Below are 20,208 nucleotides of genomic sequence, written 5' to 3' on the forward strand. Positions count from 1 at the left end.
TAAGATAGACACAAAATGCTGGAGTAACTCAGCAGGAGAGGCAGCATCTCTGGATAGAAGGAATGGGTGACGTTTCGGGTCGAGAGCCTTCTTTCTCTCTCGCTGCTCCCCCTCTATGATTCCTCCTGCTCTCTAGCTCCATGACCTACACATTAAAGTAAGCTTGTTTGGTTTGGTCTGGTTAATACCACTGAGTTTAGATACCACTCTATTGCGAGAATAACATTGAATCAATATTATTTTATTTCTCTACCAAAGTGTTGTTCATTGTGAACCATAGTGTAGAAACAACCTCCTACCTCATTAAGCCAGAGCAGTGGAAAATATGTTGGCTCCTTAATATTACGTAATATTCTACAAAAGAAAGAAATTGTGTGAACACTTTGAAATGTTTAACGTCTGTAACAATGAATTTGTGGCAGGACACACAAAAATTTGGAAATACACATTAGCCTTACTTACTACACACAGGAGGACATTCAGCCCATTGAGTCTGTACCAGCCCCTTTGGGAGGAATCCAATCAGTCCCATTCCCTCTCTCTCTTTCTTCTCTGTAGCCATGTAATACAGGCCCATCAACTTCCGTTTTAATTATTTTTTACCATTCCCCAACACTCCTGGACAATTTACAACAGAAAATTAACAGATCGCACATCTTTTGGATGTCTGATAAAAACCATAGCACCAATCAGAACCCCATACAGTCACAGAAAGATTGTACAAATTCCACCCAGGCAGCACTCGAGGTCAGGAACAATCCCAAGTTTTCTGAGGCCACTGAACTAAATGCTGCGCTTTAAGCCATCTGTGTCTTTAAATGATTTGGAGGTATTTTGAATTAATCCTAATAATCTGCTACCCACGCTTCCATCACTATGCTCTGTAAACCTTAATTCATCCAGTACCCTGTTGCCTGTACCTAATCATCCATTAACCACATTCCACTGATTTCCTTAGTTTGGGGACCCACAGAGTCTTAGCTTAATGATTCCAGTCTTGTATTTAAATCTCTTTATAGTCCGGGGCCCTCCTTCTCTTTATATTCTCCTCTTGCCCCCTTCTAAACTCAGCATTTTGCTTATTCTGCCCTTTGTGTACACAATGCCCTTTCACCCCATTTATTGGGGAGATAAAGAATGGATAAATTGGCCTTCCAGTATATTCACTGGAATTTAGGATGAGAGGGGATCTTATAGAAACATGAAAAATTCTTAAGAGATTGGGCAGGCTAGATGCAGATAAAATGATCCCGATGTTGGTGGAGTCCAGAACCAGGGGGTCACAATTTAAGAATAAGGGGTAGGCCATTTAAGATTAAGATGAAGAAAAACCTTTTCATCCAGAGAGTTGTGAATCTGTGGAATTCTCTGCCACAGAAGGCAGTGGAGGCCAATTAATTGGATGTTTTTCAAGAGAGAGTTAGATATAGCTCTTCAGGCTAATGAAATTAAAGGATATGGGAAAAAAGTAGTATCAGGCTACTGATTCTGGACGATCAGCCATGATCATATTGAATGGTGGTGCTGGCTCGAAGGGCCGAATGGCCTACTCCGGCACCTACTTTCTATGTTTCTATCTGCCTTGGCACACCGATGTCCCACACAATGCTCTTACCTTCTTCACCTCCCCGCTTCTCACAACAAAGGACCCGCCAAGCTTTTCACACCACATGCAATATTTCTTTCTATAGTTCTTTGAATTGTTTGCCTCTGCCTTCAAGAAGTAATGTGTAAGAAGGAACTGCAGATGCTGGTTTAAACTAAAGATAGGCACAAAAAGCTGGAGTAACTCAGCGGGACAGGCAGCATCTCTGGAGAGAAGGAATGAGTGACGTTTCGGGTCTTCAGACTGAAGGGTCTCAACCCAAAACGTCACCCATTTCTTGTCTCCAGATATGCTGCCTGTCCCACTGGGTTACTCCAGCTTTTTGTGCCTACCTCTAGCAGTAATATCAGCATAGAATGTAGTAACTATTTCTAAGTTATTTGAATTTGCCTGAGTTATTTTAGGCAAGTAGAAATCCAGACAAACACTTATTTTCTTTAACACGATGGTTCTGCTTATATATGCATGTTTGAGTAAATCAAACGTACTCAATTTTCTCTGAAGGTTTAAACATTAAGTTGATTTGGATACGTTTTGCAATTCTCAAGGTAAATCCAGTAACCTGCAATGATAAAGAACATAGAAAAGCTTCATGAAAAAAGTATTGATGTATTAAATATTGGCAGCTGAACACAATGTTAAACAGGTAAACCAGCCCAGTTTGGGAATTTATGGAATTGACAGGGTTTCCCATCATTGTATAGTGTCAAAGTTCAGCTATTGCTCCCTCAGATTTTTCTGAGTTATGAAACGCCCATTGCTATTTATTTATTCTTTCAGACTAGAAATATAATAGTTTTAGTTTTGTTTAGAGAAACAGCGCACAAACAGGCCCTTCGGCCCACCGAGTCTGTGCCAGCCAGTGATCCCCGCACACTAACATGATCCTGCACACTGGGCACAATTTACAATTTTTACCAAAGCCAATTAGCCTACAAATGCTGTATGTCTTTGGAATGTGGGAGGAAACCAGAGCTCCTGCAACAAATCTAAGCAGGTCACGGGGGGGATCGTACAAATTTCGTGTAGACAGCATCCATAGTCAGGACCGGACCTGGGTCTCTGGCGCTGTAAGGCAGCAACTCTACTGCTCCACGTCCGTACCATAGATAAAAGGCTTTCAAGAAAAAAAATTACCACTTACAGGTTCCACGTCAAGGAAGGTTTCATGTTCTTCCTTGTTGGGCCTCATGCCATTAAATGAGTTCACAATTTCATCACTGGCATACAGGAAGTGAGGAAGTGAAATATAAATTGGTTTACCTAAAATGTAAACATACCATTACACCTAAATGTGCAGGGAGTATTTCACAGGTTAGACTATGTCACATTTCATCTGCCAATACTGAAGCAGGAAAATGCCAAATCAACGAAACTTGAATTTGCATAAAGACCAGAAAAAAACAGAAATGAGCATCCCCATTCATCACATACCAACCATTCATTCTCCAGACCAAATACAATTGATTCTTTGAGAACCCATATTAAAAACCTCAGACATCTTTCTCTTATGATGTTTCTTCCTTTTTCCGTAGTAATTCCAAAATGGAAAAATCATAACTTTACCGCCTTCACTGACTGCACCTGAATTTTCCCATTCTTTTGTCTGTTTCTCTATCTTCATTACAGTATAGCCATCAGACCATAAGACAAAGGAGCAGATTTAGGCCATTCAGCCCATCAAGTCCACTCCACCATTCAATCATAGCCACTGTTTTTCCCTCTCAACCCCATTCTCCTGCTTTGTCCCTGTAACCTTTGACAACCCATTACAAACAAGGCTGCCTCACCCGCTGAGTTTCTCCAGCATTTTTGTCTAACTTGGTGCGTAACATTTAGTTAAGCGATCATATTTGGCCAGTGACATAATACTAAATGCTGTTTTCTTCCATTTATAAGCCTCCATTGGTGAGATCATAGATGTAGAGTAGAAACAAAAAAACTGCTGATGCTGTTTTATACTCAAAAGAACACAAAGTGCTGGAGTAACATCAGCTCAGGCAACATCTTTATAGAACATGGATAGGTGATGTTTAGGGTTGAGACACAGGCTTCAGTTGGAGAGCTGTACACTGTATTATTTCCCTGATTTAAGGAAGGATGGCAGTGCACCAGGAACAGTTCAGAAAAGACTAACACCTGAGGTGAGCGACTGCCCTATACAAAAGGATTGGACAGACTAGGCTTGTTTCTGCTGTGATTTAGAAGGCTGATAGGGGATTTAGTTGAAACATATGAGATTATGAAGGACCTTGACAAGGTGGATTGCTGATTGCTGAGAGGTTTCTTTTTCTTGCAAATCCTGGACCTGCTGAAAAACAAGGGGTCGTCCGTTTAAAACGATATTTGAGATTAATTATTTTTCTCATAGGCTTTTGTCTCTTCAGAGAGCAGTGGAAACTGAGTCTGAAAATATTTTTTTAGGGCGGCTAAATAAACATTTGATTTGCATGGGGCTGAGAGGTTACTGTGAGAAGCACATTGCTGTCTACATGTAGTTGAGGTCACAATCAGATCACCTAAGATCTTATTCAAGGGCAAAGCTGACTTGATAGGCTGACCGGCCTACTCTTGCTCCTCAGCAGCATGCTCACAAGTTCACATGGCCAATACTTACTCTCTTTGCAGGCACTAATCCCCAGGATTCCTTTGAAGGTACAGTTGTGTGAAATTGTCGGGTCTTTGCAATAACAATGATTGTCAGGATTCTCCACATAGGATGCAAGAGCCTCAGGAGGAATAACAAAACGGTGGACAGGAATGCCATTCACTGATATCTTTTGTTCATATTCAGCATAGATGGATCTGTGGAATCAGTAGAAAAGATTGAGGGTTTTTTCAGCAGTTCACCTCAGCATGATGCATGCACTTATAGCATTCTCGATATCTCGCCTGAACATGTGGCACTACACACCAACTTTACAATATTCCTGCCACATGTGGTTAGTACTTGTGAGGGGGGAGTTCTATCTGTCGAGTTATGCTTGTAATAAGGCTCGTACCACGACGTAAACAGAGTATACCTTTAATCTGTACAATAACAACCGCAACTGCAACAGCCTCGTGTAAGCCCAGGCCTCTCTCTCCAACTGCCGACACCCTGGGTTTTCCAGACACAACCGGTTACTGGAGCCTGGCTTCTGGCAGGGTCCTAGTGCCCCTCTGCTCAGCCTTACACTATTAAAGCATAATACCACATCTCCCTTTCTTTGAGAGCAAAGGGTGGACTACCTTTGTCTCTGCAGGTCTTAAGGGGTTTATTCTGCCCTTTTGCTGGAAGACCTGTCCCTGATCTAAGCATGCAAAATAGAAATAAAATAACTTACACGTTACCATACTGTGAACTATTCTTTCAGGTTTCAGGTAAATGTAACAGGTTTACAGAACATTTTCACATCACATTTCACTCTCTCTTTTTCTTTATTGTAGAAAACAGATCAATAAATCACAAATCAAGTCTCTGCGGCTTTCTAACCTCTCTCCCACACCTAGTCCGCACAGTCTCTGTGGTGGGGCCCTCTCCGCTGGGTGATGCTGTCACTGGTGGAGCTGGGTCTGGTGGAGCTGGCTCTTCTCCCACCGGTGGCTCATCCGCGTCGACTACCTCACTGTTGGTCTGCAGCGGCACCAAGTGCTGCCGGTTCCTCCTCAGTGTGCCCTGAGGCACCTGGACGATATAAGAGCGAGGTGCATTGTGTGTAGATAGCACTTTGCCCTGGACTCGTGCATCGGTGATCCACACATCCTCCCCAGGAATTAGTGGCTCCAGATTTCTCGCTCCGTGCCTCTTGTCAAAGGATCTTGCATCGTTCCACCTCTTCTCCCTTTCTTTGGCCCCCAGCGCGTTGTAGTCAGGCAAAACTGGATTCAGCAGGGTTGGAAGGGCAGGAACTGTAGTGCGGAGGCGGCGCCCCATCAACAGCTCGGCTGGGCTATAGCCGTTCCGTAGAGGGGTTGCTCTGTAGGCCAGCAATGCAAGATATGGGTCTGACGCCTTTGTTAGCAAGTTTTTCACGGTTTGTACAGCGCGTTCCGCCTCCCCATTGCTCTGAGGAAACCTGGGACTGCTCGTGATGTGCATAAAGCCATACTCTGCTGCAAAGGATTTAAAGTGGCTACCTGAGAACTGGGGCCCATTGTCACTTTTAAGAAATTCACAAATTCCATGACGAGCAAATATGGATTTCAGGTGCACCACCACATCTGTGGACCTTGTGGGTGATAGTAGCGCAACTTCCACATATCTTGAGAAATAATCTACGACTAGCAGATAAGTCTTGTTTTTCAGCGTGAATAGGTCAGCTCCCAAGGTTTGCCAAGGCCTGTCTGGCATCTCCGTTGGCATCAGCGGCTCTTTGACGTTCCTTCGCTCTTGGATGCAGGTTCTACATTTCAGCACCATGTCATTCAGCTGGCTGCTGAGTCCTGGCCACCATACCATCTGTTTGGCCCGGCCCCTGCACTTTGTCACCCCCAGGTGTCCTTCGTGTAGTCTCTGCAGCACATCACCTTGTAAGGCTGATGGGATGACGAGCCTCATGCCCCGCAGCAGCAGCCCATCGTGCACAGTCAGCACTGCTCTATCAACCCAGTAATGTCTCAGCACTCCCTGCAGTTGGCTTTTGTCGGGCCAGCCGTCTGTGCAGTACTCCATCAGTGCAGAGCATGTGCTGTCTGCCTGTAGGTGTTCACGTAGGCTGCTCAGATAATCTCCACTGACAGGAATGTTGCTGATGACAGAGTCTACATAGATGTTGGTGTCCTCTAATAGGCTTGTGTCTGTGTGTGTTCTTGCGGCTCTCAGAGGAGCACGAGATAAGGTGTCGGCTGTCCACAGGCTTTTGCCAGGGACATGATCTACTGTATAGCTGTACCTCATGAGTCTCATCCTAAATCTTTGGATTCTTGGTGGGAGGTCATCCAAAGCTTTCCCTCCCAGCAGACTCACCAACGGCTTGTGGTCAGTTTCCAGCTCGAATGGTCTTCCCAGGATGAAACAGCTGAACCTTTCACATGCCCACGTCGCAGCCAATGCCTCCTTTTCTACTTGAGCATAGCGCTGCTCTGTTGGTGTCATTGCCCTGGACGCATATGCCACAGGTGACCACATGGCATCGCTCTTCTGCAGCAGGACTGCCCCCAGGCCAAAGGAAGAGGCATCAGCAGAGATCTTTAGAGCACTGTTTGGGTTATATAATGTGAGCACTGGTGTGGATGACAGCTCTGTTTTTAACTGATCAAAGGCGGCCTGCTGCTCTGTCCCCCAGTACCAGTGGTTCTTCTTGGACAGCAGGTCTCGTAGCACTTTGTCTTTTTCAGCCAGGTTAGGCAAGAAGCGGCCCAGCTGATTGACCATGCCCAGAAAACTCCTGAGTTCGCTGACATTTTTGGGTGCATCCAACTCTTGTACTGCTCTCGTCTTCTCTGGATCTGGCTTCACTCCATCTGCTGAAATTACATGACCCAGGAATCTGACTGTGTGGCGTGTGAGCTCACATTTGTCCATGTTGAGCGTAATGCCGGCCTTTTGTGCCTTCTCTAGCACCGCATGTAGCCGCACATCATGCTCCTCCTGCGTCTGTCCCCAGACCAGGATGTCATCCATATGACACAGTACCCCCTCCAGGCCACCGGTCACTTCTGTCATCATCATCCTTTGAAAGTGCTCGGGGGCTGATGCTATGCCAAAGGGTAGACGGTTAAAATAGTAGCGCCCAAAAGGCGTGATGAAGGTGGTGTATTTGGCAGACTCTTTTGTCAATGGTACTTGCCAAAAGCCCATGTTGGCATCTAATTTGCTGAATACTGTTGCCCCAGCTAGCATGCCCAGAGTGTGCTCGACAGAAGGTAGGATAAACTTTTCTCTGCATACTGATCCATTCATCATTGTGAAGTCCACACAAATGCGAACATCACCTGTTTTTTTCGGCACCACCACCATCCCGGCACACCAATCAGTCGGCTCCTCAATCTTGGTGATTACGCCCATCTTCTCCATACGGTCTATCTCCTCCTTCACTTTTCCCATAAGCGGCAGAGGGACTCTGCGTGGCGTGTGGAGAGAGAAGGGCACAGCCTCTGGCTTCAATTTAATTGAGTATGGCCTCCGAACAAGACCCAAGCCGCTACACAGCTTCGGATATTGTTGTCTCACAGATTCCAAGGTGATGCCGTCAACCCTGCACACAAGCTGAAGCCTTTCTATGGCAGGTCTTCCCAACAGTGCAGTGTGGAGGTCTTTTACTACATAAATGTCCTCTATGGCTGTCTTGTTGCCTCTGCGCAGTGTTTCTCTGGCTACGCCCAGGACAGAGAGTGCATTGCCCCCTGGCCCAAACAATGGGCGTGTCGACACTGCCAGGCACTTCACATCATGCCCCCCTGTAATGTCATGGTACACCTCCGCTGGCATGGCGGTCACATCAGCACCAGTATCTATTTTAAAGCACACTTTTTGTTGTCTCACTTGTAGCTGCACCGTCCATGGGTCTTTTCCAGCATCCACGGATCCCAGGAAAAAGCTCTCTTCTTCCTCTGTAGTGACAGCATTGAGAGATTTTGCACTGTTTTTGCCCACTTTGCCATAATGTCCCCTTTTGCCACAGTTTTGACACACAGCATCTTTAGCAGGGCATTCCAATTTTCCATGCGAGGGCATTTTTCCACATCTATAGCAGGCCTTTGAACCTGGCTGTGGCCGTGTATTTAGTTTATATGTGCCTGGTGTTTGTGCTTGTGGCTGAGGCTCTTAGGGTGATTTGGGTTTTCTGTAGTTTTTAGCATGCACAGCATCAACATTTGAGCATTTGCTAGCACCGCTATTTTCGCCTCTTAAGTCAAACCGCTGTCGTCTAACTTCTTCAGACTGCCTTGTCTTTGTTATAGCAGTTTCAAGGGTTAGGTCTCTGTCTAGCTGTAGCTTTTCGGACAATGAGACGTTTCTCAGCCCAACCACTAACCTGTCGCGGATCAGCTCGTTCTGTAACTGTCCATAGTTGCAGTGTTCAGCTAATCCGTATAGAGCAGTGATGAAGGAATCCACCATTTCTCCTGGCAGTTGCACACGCTGATTGAACTTGGCTCTTTCATAGATAACATTCTTTTTAGGCACAAAAAATGCATCAAAGCCTGCCTTGACATCCGTGTACACCCTCCTCTCATCTGCAGTTAGCGTTAGCCCCTTTAGCACATCTTCTGCTTCATCGCCCATGCAATACACTAGCGTGTTCACCTGGTTTTCTGCCGACGTCGCGTTTAAATTGCTTGCAAGCCTGAAGCGGTCGAATCTCCTGATCCAACGCTCCCATTCTTGAGGCTTGGTAAAATCGAATGGCTCTGGAGGTTGTATTGTGAACGTAGCAGTTGGTGTAGGTTGCGCCATATCTGCCAGCTCGTCTCCTATTTCCCGCCAAAACGATACACCGTCGTCTTCTTCTTTATTTATTTTCTTGCTTACAAGTCTCCCAGTTCTGGCACCATGTCGAGTTATGCTTGTAATAAGGCTCGTACCACGACGTAAACAGAGTATACCTTTAATCTGTACAATAACAACAGCAACTGCAACAGCCTCGTATAAGCCCAGGCCTCTCTCTCCAACTGCCGACACCCTGGGTTTTCCAGACACAACCGGTTACTGGAGCCTGGCTTCTGGCAGGGTCCTAGTGCCCCTCTGCTCAGCCTTACACTATTAAAGCATAATACCACACTATCCAGGAGCAGTGCATGGATTTGGGCACGGGATCAGAAGGATGAGATTAGCGCAAATATGAATGGGTTGAGCAGTCAGCTCCAGATCACCAAAATAACCATTGCACATGGTTTTGTTTAGTTGAATTTCATTCATTATTGTCACAGGTACAGTGAAAAGCTTTTTTTCCATGCTATCCAGTAAAACAAAAGACGATACCTGAACACAACCAAACCATCCACAGTGCAAAGCTAAAGGATAAAGGGTCCAACATTTGTGCAGGATAACACACTTATTAAGTCTGAAAAGGCATAATTAAAGAAAGTTCACAGGTCTCCAATGAGATGGATGAGGAATCAGGACCATACACTAGCTCCTGAGAGGACTGTTTAGTTGCCTGATAACAGCAAGGAAGAAACTGTTCCTGAATCTGGAGGTATGTGTTTTCAAACTACTGTATCTCCTGCCTGATGGGAGAGGGAAGAAGTGGGATAGACCGGGGTGAGACTGGACTTTGATTATGCTGGTGGCCTTGCAGAGGCAGCGTGAAGTATAGATGGAGTCAATGGAAAGGAGTCTGATTTGTAAGGCCATTGCGCACAGCACTATCGTAACCTTGTGTCCAGAAACAAATTGGAACTGTAGAATCATTACAGAATGAGGAGCCATTTCACCAACGCCCATTCTAATTCTCTATCAAAGCAAGCCAGTCAATCCCTGTAGTAGTTAACCCCACAATGTTTGCTCTTTTGTGTGTCTACTCAGTTCCCTTTAGAAAACCTTTGGTTTTGTCCCACTTTGAGGCAGTGAATTCCAGGTCACAAAGGTCTCCCCTGCCATCCAACAGCTCGTTCACAGTGCTATTAGTAAAGGCTCTGCTCTTACTGACCTTGTGCAGTCACCCACCTGCATCAAACTCCACCTTCAGGCTGTTCCCCCGAAAATGTGGAGATGGAATCATGTTATGTGGGATAAAATCTCACTAATGCCTTAACAAATAACGCCAAAACCCAGACTGTGGCAGCAGTAAGATACATTCAACATTTGCCCTAGTTTTCCAGCAGTAGCAGACCCTCCCACCTCCAACATGTCTTCATATAATACTGAGGAATTCCAAACAGGAAGCTGAACGAAGGAGAGATTTAAAGGCCATTGAATTTCTCTCGGGATAAAAGCCCAAGTGCAGACATCCTGACAGAAACTGGCAGGAATCGTATTTGCCATGACAAGGCGAGGATTAAAACATGTATAGACAGCTTTCTTGGCTTGATCTTGTAATTGACGGCTTAGTCAAGGAGTGTGTGTGTGACATTGCCCGCAACAAGCCGCTCCCACAATGTAAGTATGGATGTACTTTGGAGGTCCATGGCTGAAGATGTGAGTAAACCGCTCAGTTTTGCACTGTGCCATGAAGAACAGTTATCCTGCGAGTGCCATGTGACAGGATAATTTGCTCCGTTCCTGTGAAATGCACTAATGTGACCATAACTCTAACGTGAACATATCTTTTTAAGGCGGAGATTTTTCAGATTCCTGATTAGGAAGTGTGTAAGGGGTTATGGGGAGAAAGCAGACAAATAGGATTGAGAGGGAAAGATAGATAGGCCAGGATTAAATGGTGGAGTAGACTTGATGGGTCGAATAGCCTAATTCTGCTCCTGTAACTTATGGACACAGGCATTACATTAGGGTCTTGAGGGTGACTTCTGGCAGCGAATGCCAGGATGAATTTTCTGAATGATGACCTGGAAATGGTTGTTATTTTGTTTATCTCCTGACAAAGATAGATTTTCAATTACATAACACTGAAAAAGAGAGTTTCATGCAATGTAATCCCATGTAAATATAACTACATCCATTCCCATTATTTGCATACATTTTACAAATCATCCAAATCATTTGTTTTGTAATGTAATACATCAATCTTGGTCTAACTGTTTCTGGTAAGAAGTATAGATGGAATTAGTTATTTTTTTAGTGTTTTTGGATAGATGTAATAACAAAAAAATGTTGAACTTGTGTTTCTGGTATTGCATTGCTGGTTTTTACCATTGTTAAATGTGCATTTACAAAGTTATTAAACTATTAAAACTTATGGAGAACTTATGATGAATCGTAAAACCATTACCTGCAAATGTCAGAGGAGAAAAAAAACACTTTATTTTCATTGTGAAGAAATGGTGGAAATGAGCTTCCATCTGTTGATAGATGTGAAGATACTATACATTACATGTGAAAATTACAGTCAATCACCACACAGTAATACGTTCAACGTTTTGTAGATCATAAAATCATGTCATGGTAGAATTAGGCCATTTGGCCCATCAAGTACACCATTCAATAATGGCCGATCTACCTCTCCCTCCTAACCCCATTCTCCTGCCTTCTCCCCATAACTTTTGACACCTGTACTAATCAAGAATCTATCTATATCCACTCTTTGCCTCCACAGTCTTCTGTGGCAAAGAATTCCACAGATTTACCACCTTCTGTCTAAAGACATTTCTCCACATCTCCTTCCGAAAATAACATCCTTTAATTCTGAGGCTATGACTGGTTTTACTGATATTACTGGTTAATTGACTATGAGTTGTAAGTCAAATAGATCCTTACTTTTTCTCACCTTATCTCACCTTTATATCTATTCACTAACCAAATATAAGCAAAACCTAACCTTTTGTGAAGGTTCTACAAAATAGCAGCAATGAGGCTGCAATTCACTTGCACTCTTTCCATCTAATGCATTCAATGCTTATGGCATAATCTTCTCAAGACTGGTGAAACCAAACGCATATTCAGTGATCTCTTTGCATGTCACCTTCATTCAGTCACTCCCACTCTGACCCAATGAGGTGTAATGTAAGCTTGAGGAACTGCACTTGTCCAGGCAGGTGACAAATATCTGAACACCATAACAAATTCAGCGATTTCAGATAACTCACTTTTTCTGTTTCATAATGTCCATGCTGAGTGTACCTGGGAAGAAGGGTCTTGGCCTGAAATGGCCTGAAACACCACCCATTCCTTCTCTCCAGAGATGCTGCCTGTCCCACTGAGTTACTCCAGCATTTTGTGTCTACCTATGGCCAGTTCTTCTGCAAGTTTTCTCATATATCTATAATATACAATCAAGCCATCCACTGTATCTGTACACTGTGGATGGCTTAATTGTAATCACGTATAGTCTTTTTGCTGATGAGATAGCACGCATCCAAAAAGCTTTTCACTGTATCACGTGACAATAATAAACTAAACTAAACTAATCTTAGAGAACTGAGTCTGAAGAAGGGTCTCGACCCGAAATAGCACCTATTCCTTCGCTCCATAGATGCTGCCTCACCCGCTGAGTTTCTCCAGCATTTTTGTCAACCTTCAGAGAACTAAGTTCTCACTTTTGTTCTTATTCAAGATTCCAGCAGTTCTGTGACTATTTGGGTGTTGATAGTTGGATTGATATCAAACTTACCTGTGCCATTGATCATATCACAGTAAGAGTCATTCCAAAAGGGTAGCTTCCTAAAATAGATAATATTATAAACCTCAGAATCTCAGAACCTCAGAAACTAAAATGATGAAGTTAAAGATTATGTCATATTTTATTTGGTTAAAATACCATTAACAGATGGAAAATGATGCATGTCCCATTAGTCACTATAATTAGAGGTGTGCTCCCTACACTATTTAATTATGCAATATTTTTATTGATTTTTTGGGATCTGTCTATTGCTGGTATTACTGGCATTTATTACCCATTCTTAATTGTCCTCAAGAAGGCAGTGGTGAGCTACCTTCTTGAAAACTAGTCTTTTCTTATGAAAGTCCTCTCATGTAGTAAATTCTAGAAATTGGATCCATCAGTGATAAAGGAATAGTGGTTTATTTCCAAGTCAGGATGGGAGTGGGATTGGTAGATAGTGGCATTCCCATGGATCCTTAACTTTCTTGGAGGTAAAAGTTATAGGTTTGGGGCAGATGTGGTTGGAGTCATCTAGATAAGTAAAGTGCAATGCATTTTGTAATCACTGTACACTGTGAACATGCAACACTGGTGATGAAGTGAATGGATGGGAATGCTTTAGGCCACTAACCAAGTGGAATGCTTTGTCCTGGATATTGATGAGTATCTTGAGCGTTGTTAAGAATTCCACTCCTCCAGGAAAGTGGAAAATATTTTGTTCTGTATTTGTGCCTTGTTGATTTTTAAAAGGCTCTGTGGCGTCAGCAGATGAGCGTTTATAGGCACAGTATTTATGTAGTAAGTTTAATTAGGTTTCTGGACAATTGAAACCCCCAGAACGATGATAGAAGAATATTCTATGTTAATAATGGAATTGAATATCAATTATAGATGTTTCGATGTTTTTGAGGTGGTCTTCTATTATGTAGATTTTGCAGTCCATGTTTGAATGTCGTCTAGGTCATGGACCTCTTCAAGTGCAGAACTATGAATGGTATTGAATATCTATACATACTGTATGTCCACTTCAGACCTTCTCATGGAAGGGAGGTCATTGATGAAACCAAAGAATAGGTTTCATTCAAGACACTAATCTGAGAATTCTTCTCAAGGCATTTATGCAATTACACTGAACGATAAAATCAAATGGTTGTAAATATTTAAGTTAATGAAGGAAACAGAGGTAACAGAGAACCCTTAGTTAGTTTCTCTATTGTGTGATTAGAAACACTTTGGAAATGTTGTATTTTGGCACAGGTGCACAGACAGCATGAACACGCAAGTTACTTTATTTCGAGGGGAAAGTGCATAGACCACGTAAAAAGATTAAATGTAATCACAATCCACTCTTACTTCTTATTTCTCCAGCGGTCAATGATGCCAACGTTGCTAATGTCGTCTTTGCCAGTGAACACGTTATAGTATCCATCTGCTGTTCCGTTGTACTAGAGGCACAGACAAGTAACATCCTAACTGAATCATAACAAGTTACAGCAATAGTCCAAAAGACACAAAGGATTGTCAGACTAAAACAGTTTTAAGACAAATAAACTAATTCTGCTCATTGCCCTCACTTGTTGATCATTTTGGGGGTGGCACAGTGGCTCAGCAGTAGAGTTACTGCCTTACAGCACCAGAGACCTAGGTTCGATCCTGACTACGGGTGCTGTCTGTATGGAGTTTGTACGTTCTCCATTTGACCGTGTGGGTTTTCTCCTGGTGCTCCGATTTCCTACCATACTCCATACAGGTTTGTAGGGTAATTGGCTTCTGTAAATTGCTCCCAGGACAGAACCAGGTGATTACTGATCGGTGTGCCGAAGGGCCTGATTTCACACTGTCTCTCTAAACTAACTTTCCAGACATTTCTGCAGGAAGTGGTGGCAGACCCAGAAAGCTTGGCCTATAGTAGGCCAAATGCATAAATCAAAATATTAAGGACCAAAATATGTAATTTGAGTTATCCATCTTAACAATTCCAATCAACAGAAATGCCGGGTTCCTGGGCATATTATCTTACTCAAATGCCGTAAAGATAGAATGGAAATGGAGAGAAAAGGATCATGTATAGGCAGATGAGATTAGTTTATCTTGGGGTCATGTTCAGCACGGACCTTATGGGCTGAGCGCCTTGTTCCTGTACTGTAGTTTTCTATATGATATGCTCTATAGAAAGGATATGAAGGCCTATAATTGCATGCTGGAAAATGGGGTTAGTGCATCTAGGCACCTGATGGACACAGTGAACCAGAGGTTGAGTAAACCATGTTATGAATTGCACTGGACAAAAGTCCAGAACAAGGGGTCACAGTTTAAGGATAAAGGGGAAATCTTTTAGGACCGAGATGAGGAAATCTTTTTTCACACAGAGAGTGGTGAATCTCTGGAATTCTCTCCCACAGAAGGTAGTTGAGGCCAGTTCATTGGCTATATTTAAGAGGGAGTTAGATGTGGCCCTTGTGGCTAAAGGGATCAGGGGGTATGGAGAGACGGCAGGTACAGGATACTGAGTTGGATGATCAGCCATGATCATATTGAATGGCGGTGCAGGCTCGAAGGGCCGAATGGCCTACTCCTGCACCTATTTTCTATGTTTCTATGTTTCTATGTAACATTGTTTCCTCTACTTTGCTGACATTGGTGCAAATTACTTACCGGGTAAAATATACCAATGATGGGGTCCTTTGGGGTCAGTTTCTTCAGTAAAGGATCTTCATATCCCCAAAGTAACTCCTTCACTGTTTTAATCTGAAACAGGGAGGCGTTTACCTTTTTCAAGGCATTGTTAACCATACCGTGTAATTTTTCTGGAAGCAGAGAAGGTGCAGCCTGTGAATGGTAGAGATAATATATTAGCATCAAACAGCTCCGGGACACAGAATTTGTACTGTAGTTATGATTCTTCTTGTATTTATTCATCAAATGCAATTCTCTGTTCAAGAACCTATTGAGAGGTGAAAGCTAAAACACTGTCAGTTAACCCATTATGTATTTTGACATGACTTTGGGAGAAATGTCGATCACTGTTTCCTATGTAACTAGATCATCCAACATCAATGGATTGGGTGTAGCTAGTGAATACTATGTCCAGCCTCTGACTGATCTCTGTCCAGTTCTAGTTTGTAACAGTGGACGCGCAAGACCCAGATTATGAGTAGAGTCCAACTCAGTTTGGTCCATTATCATTGCCCAAGTCTTTTCATATTTCCATCACCTAGTTTCTTACGTTTTTACTGCAGCATAACCTAATGTCTTTAAAACAAAATGTTGAGGGAGGAATAAATATTGGCCCAGGCCATAAAGGATTAATGTCCTGCTTTCTCTCCAAAAGGGTGTCATGGGCCACAGTTTAATATCTCAAACTAAAGATGAAACCTCTCCCTTAATGCAGCACTCGAGAGTCAGGATAGATTTTTTTTTCCTTATCAAGGAGATTTTATTACAAATTCACAGTTTACATATAAACATAGAAACATAGAAAATAGGTGCAGGAGTAGGCCATTCGGCCCTTTGAGCCTGCACAGCCATTCAATATGATCATGGCTGATCATCCAACTCAGTATTCTGTACCTGCCTTCCCTCCATACCCCCTGATCCCTTTAGCCACAAGGGCCACATCTAACTCCCTCTTAAATATAGCCAATAAACTGGCCTCAACTACATTATGTGGCAGAGAATTCCAGAGATTCACCACTCTCTGTGTAAAAAATGTTTTTCTCATCTCAGTCCTAAAAGATTTCCCCTTTATCCTTAAACTGTGACCCCTTGTTCTGGAGGTTTACATCCTACTGCGTTAATTAAAACTGCTATTCTTGCAGTTTACAAACCTCGAGCATCAGATTACAACATTATCAGCCATATCCAGAAAGCACTCAAGCCTCCACAGCGACCAGCATTCACGGAAGGCCACCAAAGTTCCCATGGACCCCATGTGTTCCTTCTCAAGGACATGCAAGTACGGAGAGAGCCCTCGACTGCCCGCTGCCTGGACTCTTGAATGGCCATTCAGGCCAGGCATAGGAGCAAACCAACAGGGAGATCCCCCCATACTGACAGACTGACACTCCCCCATCCCTACGGAAGACCAAAAATCAGGGGCGTGGAGCTGAAATGTAGTACAAAATCTGAGGAGCAGCTCCTTTAGATGCTCAAAGGCTTGCAACGTCTCATACTCCATATACACATGGTATACAGGCCAGGCCGCAGCAGTGACAAGCAGAATAGATTTTTGTGTTCCATTGACTAAAGTATGAACCCTTCAAAAATGTTACCATTGACCCACCTGTGATGCTGGGATTGAAAAATAAAGTCTTTTGTTAACTGTCTTTCAATAAAGAGCTTCAGCGACTTCTCCGATTCAACAGGTACTGGGAAACCTTGGGGTGTTGGGATAATCTCAAGGACCGTTGAAGAAAGAAAGCCAGATGTATAAACACTTATTCCAGTTTTGACTGCAGCAAGTGACTGGGGTGCTCATTGTGTAGGAAAGAACTGCAGATGCTGGTTTAAACCGAAGATAGACACAAAATGCTGGAGTAACTCAGCGGGACAGGCAGCATCTTTGGAGAGAAGGAATGGATGATGTTTTGGGTCGAGATCCTTCTTCAGATTGAGTCAGTGGAAGGGGAGATGAGGAAGTGCAAGGTGAGAGAATGAGACATAACTCCTTCAAAGTAGGCCTTGATTGCAAAATCTCCTCAAAGTATGCCTACTTTGAAGAAGAAGTTATGTTTCCCAGTGAGAGCCCAGCCAAGTTCTCCTCCCACCTTCAGTAACTTGTCCTCTGCTGAATGGCACCTCACCTCCTCCTGGTCACTGTGTACCCGAAGGGAATGACAGCATGTGTCTCCTAGCAACTGTGTTGTCAATTGCCTGAAGTCAGCAAAAAGTCCTTCACCTCCTGGCACGCCACTCCCTCTAGACTTAGCCCCGGGAACCAATTAAAACAAGCAATAAACCAGTGTTGAGTCAGATAACAGCCAGCAAATAAAGTAAACAAGCAGCTAGCTTGGAAATACTTCATAAGGGGTGGATAGGGGTCCATTTGAATGGTAAGAGGAGTTATTTCTCACTGAAGAGCAATTTTTTCAGGTAAAGATTTAAGACTAAGAGAGGACATTAAAGGAGCACTGAATTCAAACATTGTTTGTATTTTACACAGAATCGCAGAATTGTGGGAGTACAGAAGCAGGAATTTATGCCCTAATCAGTACTGGTTCTATGTAAAATAATGTAACCAATCCAGTCCCCCATCCTCTGCCCTTAGCTCTGCAAACTCTTTCCGACGGCATTTATCCGGCTTTGAACATTACAATCGAATTATCCGGCTTTGAACATTACATCTCTCCTATAGCCATAACAACACCAGCTCCACTGTTTCCTCCCATTATGATTTTTCATATGAATTGAAGAAACAGGAAAAAGGTGGCATTAAACTTGCATCTGTATCTATGATGCCCAGCCCACGCCCCATATCAGTACCATCGCCACGTCACGGCCGCAGGGAGATAACAACCAAGCGGGGGGCGCCACAGCCCCCCTCCTGTATTGATAGCAGTCCTGAATATTACTGAGACAAGAAAGGGTTCAGCCGTGGACACATTACGAAGGAAGTTCCGCTTAATCAGCTGAACCCAAGGTCGCCTACGTCAAACTATGGCACCTTCTGCAATCCTGTTGTGACTACTAAGAGAGTAAACAAAGGGAAACTTAGACACACTGCTAACCTAACAAACCTAATACCTATTACCTCCAAACCAAAACCAACCATAAAGCCTATCAATAATACCATCAGGATGGGTCTGCTTAATGTTAGGTCTCTTAATAACAAATCATTTTTAGTCAACAATTTTATTACCACCTCTAAACTGGATTTTATGTTTTTAACTGAAACATGGCTAGAACAAAATAACAGTGCAACCATTCTGATCGAGACAGCTCCTCCCAACTATAACTTTTTTGATGTATGTAGATCTGGAAAAAGAGGTGGAGGGGTTGCTGCTATATTTAAAAATGTATTTCAGGGGAAACAGATGTCACTAGGTGATTTTCTATAATTCGAATACCTTTGTGCTGTATTGAAATGTTCCCCCAGAGTTCTCCTATTAATTATTTACAGGCCACCTAAATATTATGCAAATTTTTTTGATGACTTTACAGAATTATTGTCTAGCATCTCCATTGACTTTGACTGTCTAGTTATAACTGGTGATTTTAATTTTCATATTGATGATTTGAATGACAAGGGTGCAAAAGAATGTTTTACTATTTTAGACACATTTGAACTGTCTCAACATGTGAAATAGGCTACTCATTGTAAGGGGCACACCCTGGACTTGATTATCACAAAGGGTCTCAATGTTTCTGATATTTTCGTGACTGATCCTTCATTGTCTGACCACTTCTGTGTTTTCTTTAATATATCTTTTATTCCCGACATACAGACAAAATCAAATACTGTCAAAAAACGGTATATAAATGAACATTCTAATGTACTCTTTAAAAATGCCATCTCCTTGTTACCACCTCTAAACCCATGTTCTGCTGATGATCTTGTAGATAACTTTAATTCCAAAATTGTGAAAGTTATAGATGTCATTGCACCTGTTACGGTTAAAACGATTTCTGGTAAGCAAAAGGCACCCTGGAGAAAAGCTGCTTTTGTAACAGCCCAGAAAAGAGAATGCCGGAAAGCTGAATGCATCTGGTGGAAAACAAAACTTCATATTCACCATGACATCTATAAAGAGAGCCTCCGTGCCTACAATTTAGACTTAAAAAGTGCTAGAGAAATATTTTTCTCCAATATCATCAACAACAACACTAATAAGGCAAAAACCACTATTTGCAACTGTTGACAGACTGACCAACCCCCCAACACAAATACCACCTGAATTCCATTCCACGCAGAAATGCAATGAGTTTGCATTCTTTTATACTAATAAAATTGAAGGCATCAGACGTGCCATCAATATCTCCGCTTCAAACAAAAATGTTGGATCACCACCCTGTTTAGGCAAAAGTAACGTGGCAATGATGACATGCTTTAATGTCATAGACTCTAAAAATCTTGTGGAAAACGGTGACAGAACTAAGGCCATCCACCTGCTGCCTTGATGCTTTACCTACCAACTTCTTTAAGAATGTTTTTGACTGCCTAGCAATAGACATACTGCAAATAGTTAACAGCTCTCTTCAATCAGGCAATTTCCCAAAAGCCTTGAAAACTGCAGTTATTAAACCTCTTTTAAAAAATTGGGCAAGGTACTTATTGATTTATGAGATATTTGTTAAAATGCTTTTGTTGCTTACCGCAGCAGCAAGGTTGAGGGCTGTCAATGTGTCTGTTTCTAATCCCATTGACATGTTGGGCTCAAAGATGGCTGAATACGGCTGAAGGTATGAGGCTGTGTAGTTGTCATTGATAGTAACGTTGCTCTTCTGAAGAGACCGCACACT

At 42.9% G+C, this 20,208-nt stretch overlaps 1 protein-coding gene across 1 annotated transcript in view; it reads right to left on the reverse strand.

Annotated features, from left to right (window-relative positions):
- LOC129714996 (platelet glycoprotein 4-like) overlaps nt 1–20,208 on the reverse strand; it is a 29,575-nt gene that overhangs the window by 4,789 nt on the left and 4,578 nt on the right. The window contains 9 exon segments of the mRNA XM_055664807.1: nt 300–354; nt 2,095–2,168; nt 2,751–2,869; nt 4,224–4,411; nt 11,422–11,491; nt 12,760–12,809; nt 14,104–14,195; nt 15,406–15,579; nt 20,062–20,206. Of these exon segments, the coding sequence (XP_055520782.1) occupies nt 300–354; nt 2,095–2,168; nt 2,751–2,869; nt 4,224–4,411; nt 11,422–11,491; nt 12,760–12,809; nt 14,104–14,195; nt 15,406–15,579; nt 20,062–20,206 (967 nt within the window).

Source organism: Leucoraja erinacea, chromosome 2, assembly GCF_028641065.1.
Source record: "Leucoraja erinacea ecotype New England chromosome 2, Leri_hhj_1, whole genome shotgun sequence".
Lineage (NCBI taxonomy): Eukaryota > Metazoa > Chordata > Chondrichthyes > Rajiformes > Rajidae > Leucoraja > Leucoraja erinaceus.